Consider the following 16,810-nt stretch of genomic DNA (forward strand, 5'->3'; position numbering starts at 1 on the left):
ACACTGAAACTCCAGGTTAGAATATCAATAATGGAGGAAAAGGTTAACTGCTGCTTACAGTAAAGATGACATGTTAAGTTGCAAACAGACTCAACTAAAAGACACTTACACATAAGCTTTTGGCCACACCCCACATCAGAAAAAGAAAGAGAAATACACAGAAACTCCAGCAGCTTGCACCAGTCTGAGCTGTTGGAGTTGATGGTCATGTGCTTGAGGTGTGCTTGCTTGTGTGAATGAATGATGGCAGTTTCTCTTTCTTTTTCTGATGAATGCTGTGGCCAAAAGTTTATGTGCAAGTATCTTTTAATTGTGCCTGTCTGCAACCGAACATGTCATCTTCATGGTAAGTAGCAGCCTATCTTTTCATACACTTTTGATACTTGACACATTGATTAATTCAAAGTTTTATCCAAAGGTTCACATCCAAGGCTTGGAGCTATGGATGTATGTCCACTGGTGCCTGTGAAAGGTATTACTGAGGAAGAGTGTTGCTCATATGCTGAACGCTTGGCATTGACTTTAGCAGTAGTGTTAAACATCCCTGTATATCTGTATGGTGCTGCATCATCACAAGATTACCGGAAAACTGTGCCTCAGATTCGAGCTGGTGAATATGAAGGCCTGGAAGAAAAGGTAATCTTAGATTTATATTTAAACAAGTGATCAGTTAATCTCTGTTGTACTTATTTAATAATGATTAAAAACAGTAAATTACTTTGTAGTTATAAATGTAAAAAAAAATGAAAAAACTTAACAAGTCTCATATAATTAAATAAACATAGAAATGCAAATTAGAAAACCTTACACCTTACAGATCACTTGGTGAGTGGGGCAGTTACAGCTGTGTAAATCCATTTGAATTAGTAAATACCTGCAACAGAGGCTATGAGATGATTATAGATCTCCTGTTGGTTCACAGCTAATCTCATGACTTTAAAGTCACATCCTCAGGTGCCAAACAATTGGCCTAAAGCATTAGGAGAACTTAAACGTTTTTATTAATATGTTTTCCGTATCAAAGTTTTATTGAATAGATGTCCCCCAAATCTTCATTTCTATCAAGTATTTTTAATTTTAATTTAGATTATACTGGCACTGTACCATGTCTTATTACTATCGTGGCATGTCTTTAATAACCAACATGTTTCTTTCTGCAGGTGCACAACAGGGCAGTTTTCTGTATATTAGTTTTTTATTGTCAGTATGTGCTACACTAGGGCTGGGCTACTCTGCACACATCCTCTCAGAGCTGCTTGTGCAAACACTTATTATTATTATTATTATTAGAGGTTCTTAGAGTCAATTCTAAATTTCTTTTGAGCAATCTTTATTTATCACTGGGATTCCTTTACATTTTCATTGGGTACTTAGTATCCTTGTTTGCTGTAGGTTACATCTCACATGTAGTCCACTGTCAAGTTTTGTACAGTTGTGATTTTTACATTATGATCAGCATAAGAATATGGGATGTCTGTGTTTATTGAGGGACAACTTCCATGTCTAAAAAAAGTCTGTGGTCTTTGTTTTTTGTTTATTTATTCAAATGGATGTCACACACTCTGTGCTTGCATGAGTGTGTAAGTGTGTGTGTTTTATCTGTTGTCTATTTCTGAAAAAAAAGGCCATGTTGGCCAGAAGGTTATTTTGTGACAGTCTTTTTGTTGTGCCTCTCTGCGACTCATCATCTCCACTATATGGTGAGTGGCAACCATCCTTCTCGTAATATTTTTATCTTACACTTTAGTTTGTCACTTTATTACCAATTTTTAAATGGTTGAAATTAGAATTTTTGCCGGAACCTATGAGTACAGTAAGTCCTCTTCAATGTGTTGTGTGGTAAAATAGTTGTGGTAAAAACAAAAAAACTTCACTTCAAACCCATACAAATGTGTTTGCCCTGGGTAAAAATAAACATGCTGCTGCATGCCTATAGGTTGTATGGTAGGGTCAGTATGATTCTCAGGTCTTGCCACAAAATAATGTGCAGGTGGCTCTCTTCAAAATTAGAAAGAGTAGATTACAGGAAGCTTTCTAGATATGAACCTGCTGAGTGGAAGGTAAGAAAGAATTTGACAGATTGAACACTTTCTAGGAACTGGTTAGTTGCACATCTTACTCTATTCTTGGTCCTCACCCTTCTGTTCTGTGAGATTTGGTAGTGAGAGACCAAAAAAATACTGTTGATTTCAGTGTGCCAGTCTCAACTCTTGTTAGTTCATTTAGCTGGACATTAATCTTGTTGACATGATTGTGCCTGCAACACAGGACAGTATCAGAATACACAATTGATTATGCTGTTGTCTATATGGTGTCTGTTTGTCATTCACACTTTGTCTGAGTCAGCTTCCTGATAACATTGTTTCTTCTTATAATTCTTTATCACAGTATTTCAGTACACTTCCAAAATGTTAGAGACTAGTAGAGTATTATGACTTAGTACATAGGATGTTGGTTGTGGTTTAGCTATGTTCCACTTGCCTATGGGAGCAGTTGTAATTTACACTTGTTATTTAGTTGGAATAAGAAATTTCTTTGAATTATTGAGATCTTTGGAAGAAAATACCATGACAAAACTATTTCACTTGGTCATACTATGATACAAGAGAAATACCCTCGTATTTCAAGTACAGTGTAATTCCTATTCCAAAAGAAGGCAGGCATTGACAGTTGTGAATATTAATGAACCATCAGTTTAATAAGTTATGGTTGCAAAATACAGAGCTATATTATTTATATAAGAGTGGAAAAACTGGTAGAAGCTGACCTTGGTAATTTCTGAGAAATGTAAGAGCTAGCAATACCGATAATATGACTTATGTTAGAAGATAGACTGAAGACAGGCAAACCTATATTTACAACATTTGTTGTTTTAGAAAAATCTTTACAGAAGATGACTAGAACAAATTCTTTGAAATTCTGAAAGTACTAGGTATAAAGTATAGGAAGCAAAAGGTTATGTATGACTTTTCCAGGGACCAGACTGCAGTTATAAGAGTGGAAATACATGAAAGGGAAACAGTAATTGAGAAGGCAATGGGACGGAGATGTAGCTTATTCCTGATGTTATCCAATCTCTTCATTCAGTAAACAGTAAAGGAAAGCAAGAAGAAATTTGGAAAGGGAATTAAAGTTTAGGGAGAGAAAATGAAAACTTTACACTTTGCTGATGACATTATAATTCTGTCAGAGACAGCAAAGGACTTGGAAGATCAATTGATCTGAATGGATAACGCCTTAAAAGGAGATTATAAGCAAAGAATCAAGGAAATTATTATGAAAGTAATGGAATGGAGTGAAATTAATCAAGTGATCCTAAGGAAATTAGGTTATACACTGATGAGCCAACCACCTGCTTAATAGCTTGTTTGTCCGTCTTTGGAACAAAACACATTACTGATTCTGTGTATCATGGGTCAGACAGTTTGTTAACAGATTTTTGGAGGTATGTGGGATTAGATGTCTATGCACAGGTCATGTAATTTGTGTAAATAACAGGGCGCTGATTTTCATACATGGAGATAGTGCATGGTGGTGATCCAGATAGGATCCATAGGATTTGGTTGCCAAGATATCAATGGGAGTTGACTAGAATGCACCTGAAACCACTGTAGCACAGTTCTGGCACCAAGACATGGACAATAATACTGCTGAAAGATGACATCACCATCAGGGAAAACATCAAGCATGAAGGGGTACAGATGGTTCACATCTGTCAGCATGTAATCAATTACTACCACACAGCCAATGCAAGCACAGAGAAATGCCTCCAGCAGCATAACATAGCTCCAACCAGCCTGTGTCTGTGGTACATTGCACATTTCAAGCCTCTGCTCACCACGATCGACCTAGAGTAGCAAAAATGCGACTCACACGAAGAGTCAACACATTTTCATTGGTCAATAGTCTAGTCCCAATGGTCCTGTGTCCACTACAGTCATAATTGATGATGTCATTGGGTCAACATGTGAACATGTAGGTGTGGTTTACTGTGGAGCTCCATGTTCAACAATGAACAATGAACAGTGTGCTCCAAAACACTTGTGCATGCACCAGCACTGTGCTCTTTCAGCAGAGATGCCACAGATGCTTTACAGAGCAGACAAGCCTCTGAACCCCACGTTTGTGGAGAGTCATGGATGTCCAACCACTTACCACCTAGTGGTGGTTTTACTGTCCTATCTCTTTCCATAGATGCTCATGACAGTAGCAATTCAACATTTGACCAGCTTTGCTGTTTTTGAGATAATTGTTCGCAGGCTTTGGTAATAAGAATCTGTCCGTTGACAAAGTTGCTTATCTCAACAGATTTCTTCATTTGCAGCCCCTATCTTTGCTAGGGTGGTCCACCACCTATTTTACTGAGCTTACATATGTTTCATAGAGCATCATGTGTCAAGAACATCACCAGGCAGATGTTCCAGAAAGTAAACAGGGGCTGAATTGGGAGCAGTGGGGGTGGATCATGGTTGGATGGAGGAGTGAACTGAGCTAGGCAAGGTTCAATATTGGTCTTTGGTTGAGTCTGATTGGTAGGGTTGGTGGCTAAAAAGTGTTTCCACTGTAGGACCTGGGAGAAGGAGAGAAGGTCAATGATTGGATTTGGGAGTGGGGCAAAAGGTAAGGCCTTTGGAAAGGATTGATATTTCTGTGGAGCTATGGCTTCTGGAGGATAGGTTCATGACTGTGTTGTGGGTGTTTAGGTTCTGAGTTCTGTGTGGTGGTGGGAGGGAGTTTTGAAGGGTGGGGTAAGCGTAGTAGTACTGCAAGTCAGGGTTTTTCAGATATGAGGGGACATGGTGGAGGTTTGGACATTGTCGTAGAGGTGGTGGACAGTGGTACTCCAAGGCGGGAGTCAGAAGTGAGAGCTTTTTGAGGTGGTATTGTGCGTGTCACTCAAGTTCCTGCAGGGCAAGTGTTTCAGTGTGTGTTATGGGTTCCAGGAATTTCAGATTGCATAGAATTTTTAGAGATGGAGAGAGGGTACTGCAAGGAGGTTTGTGCTTGGTTAGTATGGTTTTGCAGGATTATGTTGGTGAGGGCTAAGGATTGGTGGAATCTGAACAGGTGGAGGTCATTGTGGAAGGAGGGGTGGCAGTCAGAGATGGGTAATTTGATGGTAAGGCCATTAGTGGGGTTTCCATGAGCCAAGCAACAATGCAGGAACAGTATGTGGGACTGGGATCTGGCTAGGGATGAGGAAACTTTTCTGTATTGACATAGATGGAAGGAGCAAGGATCCTTGGCATGAAAAAAATGCGAAAAAAATACATAAATAATGTAGAATTATGCCCGAAAATTTTTTCAATCCCATGCAATATATCTAGATGTAAGACCTGTTCCATACATCCTCCCACCACCACCACCTACTCTAGTCCGCGTGGATGGCCACAGACAAACTGGCCAAGAAACAAGTGGACCACACTGTTGCTGAACACACTGCCAAACATGATATCCTTCATTTCAATGATTGCTTCACAGCCTGTGCCATATGGACCCTTCCCACCAACACCAGCTTTTCTGAACTGCACAGGTGGGAACTTCGCCCTGCAATATATCCTATGTTCTCATAATCCTCCTGGTCTCAACCTTCTTTAGTCACCATCCTCACCCATCCAGTCCCTTCCCTGTTCCCTTTCCAGCACTATGCAGCTGTCATTCCACCATCACACTGAGTCTTTTTATTTATCTCCTTTTCCACTACCCCCCCCCCCCTTCCCCACCTCTCCACTGACCTCCATCTAACCTGCAGCACTTCACTGTCTGCCACCCCCCACCATACTATCACTCACCCTCCCTGCCCCAGCCTCCTCCTTACCTCCACCTAGTCACCACTCCCATCATGCTCTGGTGCCGCTGCTCACAGTGTGGTTTCAGTTGCCTGAGATTGCAGTTGTGTGTGTGTGTGTGTGTGTGTGTGTGTGTGTGTGTGTGTGTGTGTCTGTTGTTGATAAAGACCTTAACTGTGAGAATCTTTTTGTCATACCTATCTGCAACTCAGCATCTCCGCTATATTGTGAGTAGCAACTTTCCTTTTCGTACACATTTTAATGAGAATAATCATTTATTGATAATATAATGTAAGTGGACAGATAAAAAAATCTACTCACAAAGCCATGGCAGGGGAACACCCACACAATGGGATTTAACTTTCACAAGCTTTTGGAACCAGGGATTCCTTCTTCCATTAGAAGAGTTGAAAGGGAAGGAAGAGGGGTGAAGGAAAAGGATGGTTGGTTGGTTGGTTTGGGGAAGGAGACCAGACAGTGAGGTCATCAGTCTCATTGGATTAGGGAAGGACAGGGAAGGAAGTCGGCCATGCCCTTTGAAAGGAACCATCCCGGTATTTGCCTGGAGCAATTTAGGGAAATCACGGAAAACCTAAATCAGGAAGGCTGGAAGCGGGATTGAACCGTTGTCCTCCCGAATGCGAGTCCAGTGTTTAACCACTGCGCCACCTCGCTCGGTGAAGGAAAAGGACTGGAGAGGTTTAGGGGAAGGGGTACAGTTTAGAAAAGTCACCCAGAACTCCATGTCAGGAGAGACTTACCAGATGAGATGAGAAGGAAATATATACTTTGATATTTTCAACTATCACCTGGCTTACAAAGAAGTTTATTGAAGCAGAACCTCTTCCTTGATGTCTCTGTATATTCCTTATACATTTGTTTTAAGGCAGATGTGTTGTTCATCGGCAGTAATTACAGTTGTGTCATTTGCAGAGTAGATCACAGAATGAGGAACATGATGTGACAAATCATTGATTACTATTATGAAACAGAATGCTCCAAGAAATGAATCCTGAGGTGCACCTGCCTTAACAATCAAGAATGTCTGTTTTATACAGTGAAAAAATGTTTTCTGTTACTTACACATGAGTCAGTTACTTTTACTAAGATCTTCTGTAGGCACAGGGTTTTGCTAACAAAACTATCTAGCGCTTATTCATAATCTTTCCTTATAGCTTAAATTCTACCGTATTCTCTTACTTACAATATTTCACAGCTGTTATCCTCCTTTTGGTTGAAGTAGCACTCTTGAATGAAAGTGAAGTGGAAACACATGGGTATCACCACTTGCTTGTCAGTCACACAGTGAGGTGGCTTTACTGCTGCACTCAGGTATTATGTTTAGGATGTAGTTTATGGTGACAGTGTAGTGAGGGGACTTGATAAAGTACACATTTGCCAAAAACAATTTATTCTACTGAAAAGAGAAAAAATACTGATTGACAAAAACAAATTCTGATTACAGTGTTTATTAGCTGATGATTGTGGTAATGGTGTTTCACTGTAATTCCACACAGACAAATTCCTCATTGATGAGCGCATTATCTGATCATGTGACCATGGGAGAACAATGGATGCATGTCCAGAATAAAGTGAACTTTCCTCACAATCCAGAATGAGATTTTCACTCTGCAGCGGAGTGTGTGCTGATATGAAACTTCCTGGCAGATTAAAACTGTGTGCCGGACCGAGACTCAAACTTGGGATCTTTGCCTTTCGCAGGCAAGTGCTCTATCAACTGAGCTACACAAGTACGTCTCATGCTCCATCCTCACAGCTTTACTTCTTTCCTCACAATCATTTAGCACTGTGTATTTTGCAGACATGATGAAATGAAAGTGAAAATAAATGGAGACCACCAAACAAACTTCTATCTAATTAATGGAAAATCTCATATAAAGATGTGAAACAATTACTAACAAAGAGATAGAGGGTCTGGCCAGTAGTTACCTCAGCTCAGTACAGCCGATAGAAACACAAAAAACAACCGAAAATTTAAGTTCCTAGCTTTCGGAATAAATGTTCCTTCATCAGAGAGAAGAGAGGGGAAAGAAAGGGAAGAAGGGAAAGTGGATTTAGTTACTCACAACCCAGGTTATGAAGCAACAGGGAAAGGAAAACAGGGAGGGTGGCAAGGATGGAGGCATGATTGTCAGAGGGAAGCCAAAGATATTCTACTGTAGGTACTGTGCCAGCTTCAAACCAAAGAGGATGCATACAGAAGTAAAGAGGTGTATAGGATAAAGATGTAGGATGAAAAGATCCATGAATGGCTACAGAGGAAAGGGAAAGAGGAGAAGACTGAAAAGTAAATGGGAGTGAGGTTGTTTAACGTAGGTTCAGTCCAGGGGGATGGCGGGATGAAAGGATGTGCTGGAGTGCAAGTTCCCATCTCCGCAGTTCAGAGGGACTGGTGTTCGGTGGGAGAAGCCAAATGGCACATATGCTGTAGCAGGTTCCTAGGTCCCTAGAATTATGCTGGGGGGCATGCTCCGCTACTGGGTATTGGACATCTCCTAGGCGGACAGTTCGTCTGTGTCCGTTCATGCGCTCAGCCAGTTTAGTTGTTGTCATACCAATGTAAAAGGCTGTGCAGTGCAGGCATGTCAGCTGATAAATGACGTGTAGTTTCACACGTGGCCCTGCCTTGAATTGTGTATGTTTTACCAGTAGTGGGGCTGGAGTAGGTGGTTGTGGGGGGATGCATGGGGCAGGTTTTGCAGCGGGGTCGGTTACAGGGGTAGGAACCGCTGGGTAGAGAAGGTAGTCTGGGAATATTGTAGGGTTTAACAAGGATGTTACGGAGGTTAGGGGGACGACGAAAGGCAACTCTGGGTGGTGTGGGGAGAATTTTGTCAAGGGATGATCTCATTTCAGGGGTTGACTTGAGAAAGTCATATCCCTGGCGGAGAAATTTATTGATGTATTCGAAGCCAGGATAATATCGGGTGACAAGGGGGATGCTTCTGTGTGGTCTGAGGGTAGGAATATTGTTGTTGGACGGGGAGGAATGTATTGCTCGGGAGATCTGTTTGTGGACAAGGTCTGCAGGATAGTTGAGGGAGAGGAAAGCACATGTCAGGTTATTGGTGTAATTGTTGAGGGATTCGTCACTGGAGCAGATACATTTGCCACGAATACCTAGGCTGTAGGGAAGGGAGCGTTTGATGTGGAATGGATGGCAGCTATCAAAGTGAAGGTACTGTTGTTTGTTAGTGGGTTTGATATGGACAGAGGTGTGGATGTGAGCTTGATATGGACAAACTTCTATATGCATCAGTAGGGAGCTCACATTAAGCTCGACTCAAGCAGTCAGAAGATTGCAGTTACAGACTCTGGAAAAATGCGTCCATACCATACAGTGGTTCAGCTAGTACCGCTGTTGTTTTCACTGACCTGCACTATTGCACACCACATGTTGCCAGAATTTTGCCTATTGTTAAGTATGCACACCAGTGGATACCTGATGCAGCTTGCTTGTGCCAGCTGTGAACAGCTCTGGTCCATTCACCCATTTTTGGAGCACGGGTGCCACAAAAGAATATCATAGACATGTGGCTTAGACACAGCATGGGAGGAAGTTTTCATAATGAATCTTTCACTCTGAAGTGCAGTATGTATTATTCTGAATTGACTGACTGAGCTTTCCGAGCTCAACCCTGTGACTCATCTTCACAGCTTTAATCTTACCAATGCCTCTGGGTCTTTGATTAATACACTAGTATCAGGAGCAAATACTGCTATTTTTAAACAGCCCTCTAAGTCACAGGAAAGTCACATGTGCATATCAGAAACAGGATCAGACCCAATTTTGAACCTTCTGGGATTCAACATTTTGCATTCTTGCATTGTGGGTTAAGTTTTATTCTTGTGGGGTAGCTTGGCAGCATGAGTATCTGCATATGTTAATGAAGTGGAAACTCTATTGATGCTAAGGACATGCCGTAATATCATAAATTGATACTTTCCCAACAGATTTGCGTGGGTTACACAATAAAAGGCCTCGCTTGGTAGGATTACAATACATAAAAATTGGACAATTTTCTTTGTTTATATTTGCAGGACTTTGTGAAATCATATAATAAACTCTCTGGACCAAATCTCTTACAAAAGGCTAGTTGAGAGATTATCATCATGTTAGGCTGTGAAAATGAATCGGTATTCTACTAGGACCATTTTGTCAAAAGTTTATTATAAGACTTTAAGGAGTAAATTGTGTCTTCCGCATTAGTGATTTCTTATCACCATTTTCAAATATGTGTGTCACTACTGCCTATTTAAATATGCTAGAAAACATGCCTTAATACTCTGTCTTATTAAAAAGATAGGTCAAGAGTATTCCAATTAAGTCAGCCGAAGGAATTCTCTGCTAGAAACATTATCCTCTGTCAGAAGGATTGCCACTTATTAGGGATGTATTAGTTTTTTCAATCTCTTCAAGGATTGTCTTTTATAAACTATTGCCATCTTTGGCAAAAATAATGTCTGCTAGAGTAAGAACAATGCTGTTAGTATAGGTTATATGCCTTGAGCTGACTGCAATCTAATTAAAAAGAATTACACCAGATGCATTTTGCTTTTTATATTATAAAGCATCTTCTGTGGTTATTGGTGTTTCTTTATGTATTCTGCTCCTTTCCTCCTTGCTATAAGCGGTTGGTGTTGAAAGGCTTCATTTCACATCTGCACTTGGCAGTTTTGGCACTCTGCAGTATTTCCTGTGCTGCACTATTTAAAGCTCACTTTCTTAAACTGTTTCTCATTTGAGTTTTGTTTTAAAGGAAACTAACACTTGAAGTGTAAATCACTTAATCTATTTCTGTCTAAAGAACAGCTTGTCAATGGCTGTTGCTTTAGGCTTATAATGAATCCTTGTTGAGAAGTTTACCATGTGAATTAATTTTAATTTTAATTAACAAGATACAAGGAGCATATTCTGACTAAAACTGGAGATTGCACACATGGTTTGGCATCAAACATTTAGTGCAATGGACTCATGCACCCAACCCCCCCCCCCCCCCCCTCCAATATACTCAGCTCTTGCATAGTGAAGTAAAAGGTGCAAGGTTAGACATTTTAGAGGAAATGCAAATTTTTAAACATTTACTACATGACAAAAACAACCTTCTTAAGCTGCAAAATAGAAGCTTCTTTAAAGGTTTACAACCATTATTTCATCCACTGTAATGTTAATGCGGGGTATGGTTCACCATTGCCAACATATGTCTGTACTCCTGTAGGTTGTATAGCTTGGTATATTACCTTGACACCGTAAAAAAAAGGACCCATCTATGAAGTTGTCTATTAGTTATATGGGAATATTCAATGACCTAATTAATATTTCATTATTATTTAGGGCAACAGCGTAAATGGTTAATATTTGGCGTATTGAACACTTTGAACATGCACACGGATGGTCAACTGATATTCAGTATTCACGTTCTAGAGTTAAGAATGGTTTCAACACTTGATTTAAATAGCGGATAATAACTTCATCAACATAATAAGTTCAATAGCATGTACGTGTAGTAACCGTAATGATGATCATCAAGTCCCTACCCATTTACAGAATGTAGGTGCTACCACATAATCCTTCAATATGACCAATTGTGATCAATACTATGTGTATACGACAGCAGTGATGCCATCACCTAGTCATGCACAACTTTTTATTAACTTAATTAATGGCAATCATATCTATATAAGTATCATGAGAGGGTAATGTCACCTTGCCACAATCTACTGGATATGAAGTTTTGGTTCAGACTAGCCGGATCAGTTTGACTTGATCTTACTCAATGACATTTAAATGTGTCCTTGGAGCGTTGCTCGCCAAATCATATAAGTTAACCATTTCCCATCATTCTCCCATAATTTAGACTAGATCTTTAAGTACATATTGAGCTATGTCAGTCAATTATTTTAGTGTGTTGACTGGAGCAATGTTCACCAAGTCACACTTTAGCTTTGAGCATAATTGACCTATGTTGGTCAATAGTTTTTAAGTGTGTTGCTGGAGCAATGTTGGCCAAGTCACACTTTAGCTTCAAGCATATTTCTGCTGTCATTCTCTAAGTTCAATGGCAATGGTCATCAGGCCCAAATTATGATGGCAGTGGTCCACACACAGTTTTTACAATATGTGTGTGGATCACCTCCATGGAGGCAAATTGAGTATCCAATTGCCGGCATATTTCCCCAACTTTAGTGTTTTCTGCAACTCACAACCATAACTTCACCAAGAAGCTCAATCAGGCACGTGCATTAGTATTTGACTTGATTCTAGACCATTTCAGGTCGAACATACTAATCTCAAATAATGACCATCTATTTTATAAGGCCTGTAATGCCGGATGTTACAGATTAGATATAGACTTGTTCCTAAGTGCAATCATGACCATTTGTGTGCTAAGTCAATAATATGTTCATGCGTTGTAACCATAGCTAAGCAAGTGCTTAACAATTACGTCTTAAAAATTTCTAGACCTAGTCAAAATAATGATGATGTTGACTTTATATTATCATTCCCACTCCTAAGTTCTTCTTAGGTCATTAAACTACATAGGCCATACCTTGTAAGCACATGTCTTCCTCATATCATGACCAATGAATACTTCATGAATGTTAAGACAGTCGTTCTAATTACGTTCTGCACAGGTTAACATATACGCCCTTTTCCTCAGCTATACTTTTTATTTCACTTTACTAGTAAATTCAAGGTCAGGAGTTAAGTTCACGTCTTGTCCCAAGTAACTATCATACAGTTTACGCGCAGGCGCAAGGTGTAGTGTCTGACTAGGCAGGCCTCATTATGCTACGGTCAGTTCGAGTACAGCACTAGTGGCTGCCGCATTGTGGTCTTGAAGTGGGGCTGAGGCAGTTCCAGATAAGTTTTATAGTCTTGATGATAATTTATGGATTTGTAGTTTTAGCTCGATTATGTCCACTATGGAAAGATGGTAGTTACTGTTATTCTGAAGAAGACTGGATTATCCACACTGAAACCTAGGTAAATTCTAGGCAAATGGAGCAACTGAGGTAGTTAATTATTAAAATTAAAATTAATATTTACAAAGTTGCTGTCAGGGCCGCGAAGTGTTGAAGATATTTACCATGTGAAATACCATACACTGAATCCAAGATGACTCCAAATGCAAGGTGACCCCCACCCCCCTCCCCCAATTGTTCACACTGTTCAACAAGTGATTACCAAAAAACATGCCGGGTTTATTTAGAAAACTGACAGATTGTTACCTTCTTACAAGTAACTGAAGAAGAAAGGAAAAGCAACAGTATATAGCAAATAAAATTAGGTCAAGATCACACACACACACACACACACACACACACACACACACACACACATGACCACCAACTCCAACACCTTGGGCCAGAATGCTAGTTGTGCCTGTCTGCAACTTGACACATCTTCTTTGTGGTAAATAGTAATCTGCCTTTTCTACATCATTGATACCCACCTGGAATTTCGATTGTTTGATTTTATAATAATTTGAAATTTTACAAACTATCTGACCAAAATATTAATTTTGAAAAATGAAAGCTTTTATTACAATGTAAGTTAAAGAAGCTTTCAAGGTACATATGTCAATGTGTAATAAAGGTAGTTTCTGAAATACCATTTTTGAAAAGTAAGCTATGTACAACATGTTGCAAAGTATTTTCAACATATCTAATTAAACTATCTAAACATTCAATATTAGTCTAGTTATTTATTTTACTTATATTTGTTTTCTGTCTTAAATTGTTGTATGGAAAACATCTTTAATATCATTGTTCCAAAGATATTCCCTCCAGACCTAAAATGCAAAATTACCTTTTGGGGGTACATTTTACCCTTTAAAAAATAAATTGGGCACGAACAAAAAAAATACAAATTGAACAATTTTTCCCCCTCTGCATGCCCACCCTGTCTTATTATGATCATTTACTGACACTTGGGAATGTTCCCTTGTTGGCCCTCCTCACTGGAATGGTCCACAGAATCTGCAGTGTCACTGCCACAGTCGTGGTTATCTTGCATTTCATCTCACAGCAGATCATCTCCACTACTGCCTAATGATATCATTACACAGCACTTCTTAAAACTACTCACAACTGATGCACTGGATATACGTGTCCAAGCAGTCTGGATCTGTTCCACAGTCGGAGATACTGAAGGCTTCATCAGCTTCCCAACAGGGACCAGGGCTTGTCCAACATGAAGTAAACAACTGCTGTACATCTGCTTCGGATGGTCCTTAAATGGCTTATTCACCACCACATCTAACAATTGTAGTTGTGAAGTCATGCCTCCTGGACTGACAAGGTCTGTGTTTAATTGTAGGATTCCTGCCTACATTGCTAGTGTTAGATGTCTCTTGAAAGCATCAATGATCAACATCCCGTGGTTCTTTAGAAGAGCACCTGAGCTCTTGCTCCAGACCGTATGGAACCAATCTATAACCAACTCATTAGTCACTCATCTTTCGCCATTCTAATGAAATATGACAGCAGCTTTTTCTTTGGTATAGTTTTAAGACTGATGATGACATACAGTCACATCTGTATTCCATTAGCAAGCACACACAACATCACACTGATTCACAATTCCTCATTGTCCATAGTGTCAACCAATGCTGTTGTTGTTGTGGTCTTCAGTCCTGAGACTGGTTTGATGCAGTTCTCCATGCTACTCTATCCTGTGCAAGCTTCTTCATCTCCCAGTACTTACTGCAACCTACATCCTTCTGAATCTGCTTAGTGTAGTCATCTCTTGGTCTCCCTCTACGATTTTTACTCTCCACACTGCCCTCCAATGCCACAAACTCCTCTTCTCCCCTATTCTATTCAGTACCTCCTCATCAGTTACGTGCTCTACCCATCTAATCTTCAGCATTCTTCTGTAGCACCACATTTCAAAAGCTTCTATTCTCTTCTTGTCCAAACTATTTATCGTCCATGTTTCACTTCCATACATGGCTACACTCCATACAAATACTTTCAGAAACGACTTCCTGACACTTAAATCTATACTTGATGTTAACAAATTTCTCTTCTTCAGAAATGCTTTCCTTGCCATTGCCAGTCTACATTTTATATCCTCTCTACTTTGACCATCATCAGTTATTTTGCTCCCCAAATAGCAAAACTCCTTTACTACTTTAAGTGTCTTATTTCCTAATCTAATTCCCTCAGCATCACCCAACTTAATTCAACTACAGTCCATTATCCTTGTTTTGCTTTTGTTGATGTTCATCTTATATCCTCCTCCTGTCCATTCCGTTCAACTGCTCTTCCAAGTCCTTTGCTGTCTGTGGCAGAATTACAATGTCATCGGCAAACCTCAAAGTTTTTATTTCTTCTCCAATGGATTTTAATGCCTACTCCGAACTTTTCTTTTGTTTCCTTCACTGCTTGCTCAATATATAGATTGAATAGCATCGGGTAGAGGCTACAACCCAGCTCACTCCCTTCCCAACCACTGCTTCCCTTTCATATCCCTCGACTCTTATAACTGCCACCTGGTTTTGCTCCCTGTATTTTACCCCTGCCACCTTTAGAAATTGAAAAAGAGTATTCCAGTCAACATTGTCAAAAGCTTTCTGTAACTCTACAAATGCTAGAAATGTAAGTTTGCCTTTCCTTAACCTTTCTTCTAAGATAAGGCATAAGGTCTGTATTGCCTCACGTGTTCCAACATTTCTGTGGAATCCAAACTGAATTTCCCAGAGGTCGGCTTCTAACAGTTTTTCCATTCGTCTGTAAAGAATTCGCGTTAGTATTTTGCAGCTGTGACTTATTAAACTGATAGTTTGGTAATTCTCACATCTGTTAACACCTGCTTTCTTTGGGATTGGAATTATTATATTCTTCTTGAAGTCTGAGGGTATTTCGCCTGTCTCATTCATCTTGCTCACCAGATGGTAGAGTTTTGTCATGACTGGCTCTCCCAAGGCCGTCAGTAGTTCTAATGGAATGTTGTCTACTCCCGGCTCTGTCAAACTCTTCACGCAGTATCGTATCTCAATTTCATCTTCATCTACATCCTCTTCCATTTCCATAATATTGTCCTCAAGTACATCGCCCTTGTATAGACCTTCTATATACTCCTTCCACCTTTCTGCTTTCCCTTCTTTGCTTAGAACTGGGTTTCCATCTGAGCTCTTGATATTCATACAAGTGGTTCTCTTTTCTCCAAAGGTCTCTCTAATTTTCCTGTAGGCAGTATCTATCTTACCCCTAAATTCAATATTTCTTCTGTTACCCAAGGATTTCTACCAGCCCTCGTCTTTTTACCTACTTGATCGTCTGCTGCCTTCACTACTTCATCCCTCAAAGCTACCCATTCTTCTTCTACTGTATTTCTTTCCCCCATTCCTGTCAATTGTTCCCTTATACTCTCCCTGAAACTCTCTAAAACATCTGGTTTAGTCAGTTTATCCAGGTCCCATCTCCTTTAATTCCCACCAATACACTTCTAAAATTAGTGAAAAACAGTCTCGGTTGCACAGTCATTTATTACAAATATGATCAGTTTTGGTCTCTAGAAGGAGGTCATCTTCAGAGAATTTACCACCTGGCTAACAGTGATGATGTCTGGAACAGCTGTGCTGTCCCCCAGTCACTAAACTGCCAGCTGTTCGAAGCGTCATCACCATCAGCCTGATAGTGCATTATCTGAAGATAGCCTACTGATAGAGACCAAAATCAGTCATATATTTAGTAAATGATTGTGGAACTGAGACTTATTTTCACTAATTTTACTTAACTGACAGAACACTGTTTCACAATAATATAATCTAAAATTATCAATACACTTTTGACACCTTTGTGTACTGGACTGTTGTACTGCACTGCATGCCAAAGTAAGCAGCATTCTTGTTAGCATTTCTGATTTGCCCTAAGAGGTAAGCATATCCCTTTCTCAGCCTTGTAATGTATAGATAATACTCAACTCAATCATATAATGCTGGAAGATGCTGAGCAAAGGGTCTTTGACATCACAGCACAAATCCGCTGTA

General features: G+C 39.8%; 1 protein-coding gene across 1 annotated transcript in view; it reads left to right on the top strand.

Annotated features, from left to right (window-relative positions):
• Nucleotides 1–16,810, top strand: part of LOC126271206 (formimidoyltransferase-cyclodeaminase-like) — a 102,544-nt gene that overhangs the window by 30,745 nt on the left and 54,989 nt on the right. The window contains exon 3 of the mRNA XM_049974132.1: nucleotides 419–636. Coding sequence (XP_049830089.1) covers nucleotides 419–636 — 218 coding nt within the window. The remainder of the gene's footprint in view (nucleotides 1–418; nucleotides 637–16,810) is intronic.

Source organism: Schistocerca gregaria, chromosome 1 (assembly GCF_023897955.1).
Source record: "Schistocerca gregaria isolate iqSchGreg1 chromosome 1, iqSchGreg1.2, whole genome shotgun sequence".
Taxonomy (NCBI): domain Eukaryota; kingdom Metazoa; phylum Arthropoda; class Insecta; order Orthoptera; family Acrididae; genus Schistocerca; species Schistocerca gregaria.